The sequence below is a fragment of the Mus pahari genome, chromosome 16, assembly GCF_900095145.1.
Source record: "Mus pahari chromosome 16, PAHARI_EIJ_v1.1, whole genome shotgun sequence".
Lineage (NCBI taxonomy): Eukaryota > Metazoa > Chordata > Mammalia > Rodentia > Muridae > Mus > Mus pahari.
The window spans coordinates 53,985,018-53,993,403 of NC_034605.1; the positions used below are offsets into that span (position 1 = coordinate 53,985,018).

The 8,386-nt window shown below is 51.6% G+C and overlaps 1 protein-coding gene across 1 annotated transcript; it reads left to right on the forward strand.

Moving 5' to 3' along the window:
* Positions 1-4,610: 4,610 nt before the first annotated feature.
* Nxnl2 (nucleoredoxin like 2) lies at positions 4,611-8,074 on the forward strand. Its single transcript, XM_021216135.1, has 2 exons — positions 4,611-4,915; positions 7,906-8,074. Exons 1-2 carry the CDS (start codon positions 4,614-4,616, stop codon positions 8,072-8,074), a joined length of 471 nt encoding a protein of 156 aa, XP_021071794.1. The 5' UTR covers positions 4,611-4,613.
* The last annotated feature ends 312 nt before the right edge of the window (positions 8,075-8,386 follow it).

An 8,386-nucleotide genomic window follows, 5' to 3' on the forward strand; every position in this document is an offset into this window, starting at 1 on the left:
CGGTCTCCTTGGCAGAATGGAAGGAGAGGATCCTAGAGAGGGAAGCTGCTCATGCCATCATTAAAGCCCATTCCTTGCTCTCCTGCAGGGCAAGCTAAGACTAGCCGAAGTCTGGTGTGAACCGATTTGTCCTCACTCTTGCTCCCACCTTAGGTGAGAGGCCAGGACTGGGGGCAGATGGCCTCAGTGTGTAGCTGGGGGTGGGGTGGGGCCTTGGGGAGGTCCCTTTGAAGACCGGCTGCTTTGGGGGTGGTCAGCAATGACCTTAAGAAGTGGGACTCTGTTGTCTAGCTCTCTGGGTGCACTTGAAGGGGCTCCTTATGGCTTCCCGCACAAGCTCACACCAGCCCCAGGCCAGGGCACGTGTCCTGCGGGGTGGGATGGGGTGAGTCTGTCCCTTTAGGATCCCAGCACTCCAGAGGACTCCTTTACCTGGAGTACCCAGCTCTCCACAGCACATGAGGACGTGAGGAGCAAGTTCCTGAGCTGAGCCGTACTCTCCCTTACAAGGGTCGCTTCTGCTTTGGTTCGTGTCTAGTCCCCTCTCTCCTGCCCACCCTCTCATTCTGGGGTTTTAGCTTAAGTCTGGCCTCTGCGGGCAAAATAGAAACTGCTCACGGACTCCGCTCAGCTCCTTCCAGTTGTCTATGCCTTTCCTCTTCACAAAAGGGTCACGAACCATCAGGGAACAGCACCTCCATGCCATCACCCTCCCTGGCTAAGCCCACTTGACCCACACACCAGACAGACCGAGTCAGCAGGAGGAGTCCCCCAGCTATTCCAGGCTCACTCAGCGCTGAGATGGGAAGGCCCTGTTACCTAGGAGCCTCTCACCTCACGCACCTGGGCCCCTCTGGCCACTGAACATGAAGCACATTCCTCCTCCCTCTGGCTCTCGCATACAATGTTCAAAATACACGCCCCCTCTTCCTTCATTATTTAAAAGTGATCTTAAGTAACCCAGGCTGGCCCCAGACTCATACAAAGTGGAGGATGACTTTGAATTGATTCTCCTGCCTCCCGATCCTAAGTGCTGGGACCGCAAGGTACATGCCACCACACCTGGTTTATAAGGAACTGGGATGAAGCCCAGGGCCTTGTGCATGTTAGACCAGCACCCTATCACCGGAGCAATCTTCCCAGGCCCCGCTTCATTTTCCTTCTCTGGATCGGAAGGCCGTCTGGAGATTCATCCAGATAGAAAGCAGGCATGGGAAAGGACGAGCCCCACACTCTCACCACCTGTGTCTGGCTGAGCCAAGAGCTTTGACACAGCTCACTGGAGGCTCACCCACACGGAAACTACACACAAAAGAACTCTCTCTCTCTCTCTCTCTCTCTCTCTCTCTCTCTCTCTCTCTCTGAAAATATCACAGGATTAAGCCATCCAGCGAGCCATGCAACAGGCCCGGAGCTTTCTGTGACCTTGGATAGCAAAATTACTTTGATTTTTAAAAAGGTTTTTTTTTTTTTTTTGGTGGCTCAAGGTTTATATTAACCAAATCTTCTGCTCAGATACAAGCCTGTCTGTGAATCACCTTATAACTTTACCTATAGGGGGGAAAAAAAACAAAAGCAAACAAACAAACAAAAAACTTGTGGGCTCAGCCTGTGTTAGGAGGCCTTCCTATTTGTGCAGAGGATTAGAGTTCCAAGAGCCCAAAGCATGTAGCTCACAACCGCTTCTAACTCCAGAGTCGGGGGAGCCGGTGCTCGCTTTTGGTTTCTTTCTTTCTTTCTTTCTTTCTTTTTTTTTTAAGATTTATTTATTTATATCTAAGTACACTGTAGCTGTCTTCAGATGCACCAGAAGAGGGCGTCAGATCTTGTGAGCCACCATGTGGATGCTGGGATTTGAACTCAGGACCTTCGGAAGAGCAGTCGGTGCTCTTAACCACTGAGCCATCTCTCCAGCCCTCGCTTTTGGTTTCTATGGGCACCCGTACAATCGAAAGACACATCAACAATTCTGAAATAAACCTTTTTAAAAAACCTCACATCTTACAACAAGGAAATAAGACCAACAACACTTTTTTAAAAAAAGTTTCCCCCAGCTTCGGTAAAAGGAGAACATTTTAACATTGGAACACCGGATGCTAAATCACATCTCCAAAGGTTTGGTAAAAGGAGAACATTTTAACATTGGAACACCGGATGCTAAATCACATCTACAAAGGCTGGCTTCTTTTCTGATGCCTGCATTTGACTTGGCTCAAGTGTGTCCGTCCTTCCTCAACACACTTGAAGCTTTGCTTGAAGCTCTGACTCTTGGAAGTGCTGTGGCTTCCATATAGAGGCAGGAGGCAGGAGGATAACCTTTGGGAGTAAGATTGCTCCTTCCACTGAGATCAGGGGATGAACTCAGGTGGTCAGGCTTAGAGCTTGACCACAAATATCTAAAGCCACCGAGCCCGTTTGCTAGCCCCTGAAGTTCTACATCACGATCCCGCCATGTCTCTACAGAGTCCACTGAAGCTCTGAGAGTGGGCCAGTCAAGTAGGGCACCGAGGCAATGTAGAGTCCCATCACCCCTGCAGATGATAGGCTGCCTCTTCGGGAGGGCAGCTGAAGGCTTCCAAAATCAGGATGGACAGACATTCCATGGTGTCTGTTGAATAAGCTGACACTTGGCAGGTGCATAGGGGAAAACCACTCTTTAGCGGTTGATGTGGGGATAGAAAAGTGACCACCGGTGAATGTAATAGGGTCGAGGGATTTAGTCCACCCCCGCACTTACTGGAGATGAACAGGTCCTTGGCGGAATACACAAGAGATGGAGGCTCAGGCCTTGAGGCCACAATAGGGAAACACAGAGGAAAACCTCTTCTCGGTTTGCTGTTTTCAAAGTGCTTAGAACTCCAAACAACATGGCATGATCTGGGATCCTATGTGCCGGTTTCCTTCACCGCCTCTAAGTTTTAATTATTTCCTAAAACCTTTTTGCAATATTTTTATTTATTTTTACTTCATATGTATGAATACGTTGCCTGCATTGTATGTACCACATGTGTGCCTGGTGCCTGTAGAAGCCAGAAGAGGGTGTGTGATCCCTTAGAACTGGAGTTTCGGAAGTTTTGTAACCCACCTTGGGGGTGCTGACAAAAGAACACAGGTCCTCGGCAAGAGCCACCACCCAGAGCCATCTTTCCAGCTTCCACCTTTTTTTTTTTTTTTTAAAGATTTATTTATTATATGTAAGTACACTGTAGCTGTCTTCAGAAACTCCAAGAGTGGAGCCAGATCTTGTTACAGATGCTTGTGAGCCACCATGTGATTGCTGGGAATTGAACTCAGGACCTTCAGAAGAGCAGTCAGTGCTCTTAACCGCTGAGCCATCTCTCCAGCCCCCAGCTTCCACTCTTGAATTTTGTTTTGTTTTGTTTTTTCGAGACAGGGTTTCTCTGTATAGCCTTGGCTGTCCTGGAACTCACTTTGTAGACCAGGCTGGCCTCAAATTCAGAAATCCGCCTGCCTCTGCCTCCCGAGTGCTGGGATTAAAGGCGTGCGCCACCACGCCCGGTTCACTCTTTAATTTTTAAAACACTGCTCTTGAGAGTTATTTATCTAGATCTCTAAGGTTTTGGGTGTGTCAGTACACACTGACCCACAAGAGCGCCTCCTCCAGCTTAGCTGGGAGCTGAAACTTTTTTACTGTAAAAACTTCTGGACCTTCACAGCGCCTGCGTATCTTTAGCACTCTGGCTCTCCTCGGGCAACATTGAGATCTGCCCTCAATTTTCTTCCAGAACTCCAGGATATGGGTGGTGGAGGTATACATCCGGAACACTAGAGCCCAGGCTCCCCACAGCCTGCCTATTTCGATTAGAGGCAGAGGAACCCTTTATTTTCCTCAAACCTTTTCAGAGGCCCTAAGCTGACACAACAACTTCTAGGGGGGACTCCAGGCTCAATGAGGGAATGTTTTTCTGGATTGGGAGGGCGGATTGGAGATGGCCATCTGGAGCCAGGAAAGCTGTAAGGTTTATCTGGGGCAGGAAGATTCTCCAAGGGAGGGTGAAGGGCGTGGCGTGGTTGGAGGAGTGGGGACAGTGGGCGGGGCAGAGCCCTGGTGAGACCAGGCTCTTTTGGGTGAGGTGGGGAGGGGCTGGTGGGCGGAACAGAACTCGGGTCCGCAGAACGAACAGGGCAGGAGTGGATTAGGTGGGGTAGAACTGGGCGCGTGGGGTGGGATGGGGGCATGGACCCGAATAAGTCTCGGATGTCGGGACTGGATGCGGGTAAGCGAGACAGGATGCCGGTGGGCGGGGCGCAGGTGGAGCGGGGCAGGGCTCTGGTGGATAATAAGGGACTCGGGTGGGTAGAGAGGGTCTCGGGTTTGCAATGCAGGATAGAATAGAGGGTGGGAGAGGTTGACGGCGTGGCTCTGCTTTTTGGAGCGGGGCACCCAGCTGTCATCGCTGCTGTCGCAGCATCCGGAGTGGCCACTGTGCTCCCTCCTCCCTCGGGCTCAAGGTGAGCTGCTCCAGCGGAAGGCGGGGCTGAGAGGCGCCGAGTGCTGCGGGAGGCCCAGTGTCCTCTTCCAGCTGACAGGTGGCCGTGCAGCCCAGGGCTCGTCTCTCTACTGTGTCCTCCTCGCGCCGAGCTCGGTGGCGATGGTGGACGTGCTGGGCGGGCGGCGCCTGGTGACCCGTGAGGGCACGGTGGTGGAGGCCGAGGCGGCGCTGCAGAACAAGGTGGTAGCTTTGTACTTTGCGGCGGGCCGGTGCGCGCCCAGTCGCGACTTCACGCCGCTGCTCTGCAACTTCTACACGGAGCTGGTGAGCGAGGCGCGGCGGCCCGCACCCTTCGAGGTGGTTTTCGTGTCGGCGGATGGCAGCGCGGAGGAGATGTTGGACTTCATGCGCGAGCTGCACGGCTCCTGGCTGGCATTGCCCTTCCACGACCCCTATCGGCAGTGAGTAGGGACCCAGGGGTCACCGGCACGGGGCTGGAGCTCTGACTCCCCGGGACTGCTCTCCTGTACTGTGCTGCTGTTTCAAACGCGGGTCCTTAACTTCCTATCTGGCCCTTTTTTTTTTTTTGCTGTTCAGATCTCAACGAGGGTCAATTCCCCCGAAATCTTGGTTTCAGCATCCACAGGACTCCGGTCTGCTAGTGTTTTCTGCCTTCTATGATTGGAGTATCAGGGATCCGCATGTCTCAGGAGCCCCAGGACTGGTGCTGATGCTGGCTGGCATCCCTTAGCTAGGCTCCTTGATCAGTGGGCAGAAGGAAGGGTGGGAAGCCACCCTCCTGAAGCTGCGGATCCCGGCCTTGTCCACAGAGCTGAGTTGTGTGTGTGTGTGTGTGGGGGGGAAACGGGTGTCCCCCGAGAGAAGTGGGGAGGGCCTCATAGCAGGAGGAGCCAGGTCAAATATTAGCAAGCCATCTCCGTGACTTCATTTTTACCGACAGCGATGGAGTTCCCTAACTATAAAGTTTCGTTTACATGGATGTTTTCACAATACATATAGAGGAACCAGAGGTAGGCAGATGTTAGAGCAGGCAGGGCTTGAGAGTTTCAGGAGAAGAATCTAGAAAGAGCGAGAGGTGGGTATGGAGGAGTCCAGATGGAGGTCTCATAACACGTGCCCCCAGACCTGCCCGCTTCTAGAAGATATGTTAGCCTGCTTCTAGAAGAGATGTCAGTTCCGGGTACCCTCTGACTCTGGGTCTTGTGTTTGTTATCCAAGTTGCCATGTAACCTGCGAATCCTTTCTCTGAAACGAAGCAAAGCCGACTTTGAGATGTCCCATGGATTCATAATAACTAGAAGCCCCCTCATTCTCTGTGTGTGTGTGTATGTGTCCATATGTGCATGTTCACAAGTGTGCACTTGTGCGTGCATGTTAGTAGAGATCAGAGGACAACCCGAGGACAACCTCTGCTGTTATTTACTTCTCAGATGTCTCCCACCTTGCTTTTTGAGACAGGGCCTCGCACTGTCCTGTAATTCACTACGCTGGCTAGGCTAGCGAGCCAGTGAGCCCTAGGACACCAGTCTCTGCCTCCTCGGCTCTGGGATTACGAGTGCTTTTTATATGATTTTTCGGGACTGAATGTATGTCCTCATGCTCGAAAAGCTCTTTACCGCCTGGGCCGCCTCCCCAGGTTTTCCTAAACTCATTCTCTCTGGTGACTCCCTGGGAGGTGGAGAACCCTGGGGAATCAGCTTAGCCTTGGGGCAGGCTTGAGGCCTCACTCATGCTGGTACCAGGAAAAATCCCATTGATAGTAAGTCTAAGTGACAGCTGATCGCCTTTGCGTGAGGACTCCCTTGAGAACTGCTTCAAGGGCTGTGCTTTGAAATGTGACTTGACTCGGTGGCGCACTCACCGACACATAGCTTTAAAGGACACACTTGTTTTGCAGTTGAGATGGTGCCGGTGGCACTAATTAGGCGGAGAACTCTGACCCTCTGGAGACTAGGGCGCTGAGACGTTTTATGACTAAGTAAAAAGATGCACGGAGAATGAGCGTGGCCTAATCTGAGAAAGGGCTTGGTATGTATTAGTTTTCTTATTGCCGTGACAAAATATTTGACAAAAGCAACGTAAGGGAGAATGGGGCGCTGGCTCAGTGAGTAAGCGTGCAAGTGTGAAGACCTAAGTTCAGTGCCCCAGCACTTAAGTTAAACAAAAACAGAAACAGACAGGGCTGCATGTAACCCTAGCAGTGGAAGGATAGAGTCAGCCAGGAGCTCACTGGCCAGCCAGTCTAGCTGAAGCAGCCAGCTTTAGCTTCAGTGAGAGAACCGTCTCAAGAAAATAACTACAACATCTGTCTCATCCCTCTGGCCTTTGTCTTATCCCCTTCTCTGTGACTGAGTTTATCTGCCTAGAAAGAGACCTTCCTGCCTCAGCCTCCTGAGCACTAACTTTATAGACATGTGTTACCATACATGGCAGAACCAGGTCTCTAAGCAGCTGCAGATGTTCATGCTACGGGGTGCCACTCCCACGATAACCTTTGAAGAGCGCAGAGCGACATCACTGCAATGCTGGTCCTCATAGGCTGGGATGTGGGCAGTGTCCATGGTGGCTAGCAGGCATCTTCCCGTCCTCCTGCTGGCCCAGCCTCTGATCTGCCTTTTGGGACGTTGCTAGGTGTTGGGGTACCTCTCCCTTTAGCTGATATGTTTGGAGTTGTAGAAAAGTAGACCAAGGGGCTGGAGAGCACTGACTGCTCTTCTGAAAGTCCTGGGTTCAAATCCCAGCAACCACATGGTGGCTCACAACCATCTGTTATGAGATCTGATGCCCTCTTCTGGGATGTCTGAAGACAGCTGCAGCGTACTCACATATAATACATAAATAAATCTGAAAGAGAGAGAGAGAGAGAGAGAGAGAGAGAGAGAGAGAGAGAGAGAGAGAGAGAGAGAGAGAGAGAGAGAGAGAGAGAGAGAGAGAGAGAAGTAGACCAGCCTGGACTTCATTGGGTAGACAGTGGCTTAGGGCTCTCTGATTCAGATTTCTAGTTCTCCCTGGTCTCCACAGGCTCCTGGCACCAAGGCAGCTCTTTTCTGGCCCTGCCTTGTTCCAAATTCTTTCTAGAGGACATTTTACAATCTCCCTATGTTGCTCAAGCTAGTCTCAAATGTACTAGCTAAAGTAATCCCTCTGCCTCAGCCTCTTGAGAGGCTGGAACTACAGGCTACTTGAGTTTGGGATAATTGTATTTTTAGTTCCACAAGAGTTTTTGATCGTATCTTCAGCTTGGGATTTATATAGCATGGTGGTCCCTTGGCATCTGAAGGGAGTTGGATCCTGGATTCCCTGTGGTTGCTGAAACCGAAGGACATTTGCATCCCTATATAAAATGGCAGCTCCTGCACAGAACCTACAAACAGCCCCCTTCCTTTCAGACCTGCAGCAGTGCTAACCTAGTCTGCCCTTCTGTCCTCAGTGAACTGAAGAAGAGGTACGACATCACCGCCATCCCCAAGCTGGTGGTCATCAAGCAGAACGGAGCTGTCATCACCAGCAAAGGGCGGAAGCAGATCCGGGAGCGCGGGCTAGCTTGCTTTCAGAACTGGGTGGAAGCAGCCGATGTTTTCCAAAACTTCTCCGGCTGAATCTGGAGGGACCAGGGCAGTTGCTGGAAGTTCAGGGCAACTATCTTCAAAGAGGGCAGAACGGGTTCCCTTCTCTGCTGAGGAATGTCATTGTAGAGTCACCATACTGTGACAGAGAGCAGAAACTGCTCAGGAAAGAGCTATGTCCACTCCCTGTGGGTCCTAGAGCTCTGTCAGAGTCAATGTTTATTACAGCTTTCTCCACCGGTGCCTAGGGCCCAGAGCTTTCTCCACCGGTGCCTAGGGCCCAGAGCTTTCTCCGCCGGTGCCTAGAGCCCAGGCCACATCAGCCAGGAGTTACCAGAGACCTAT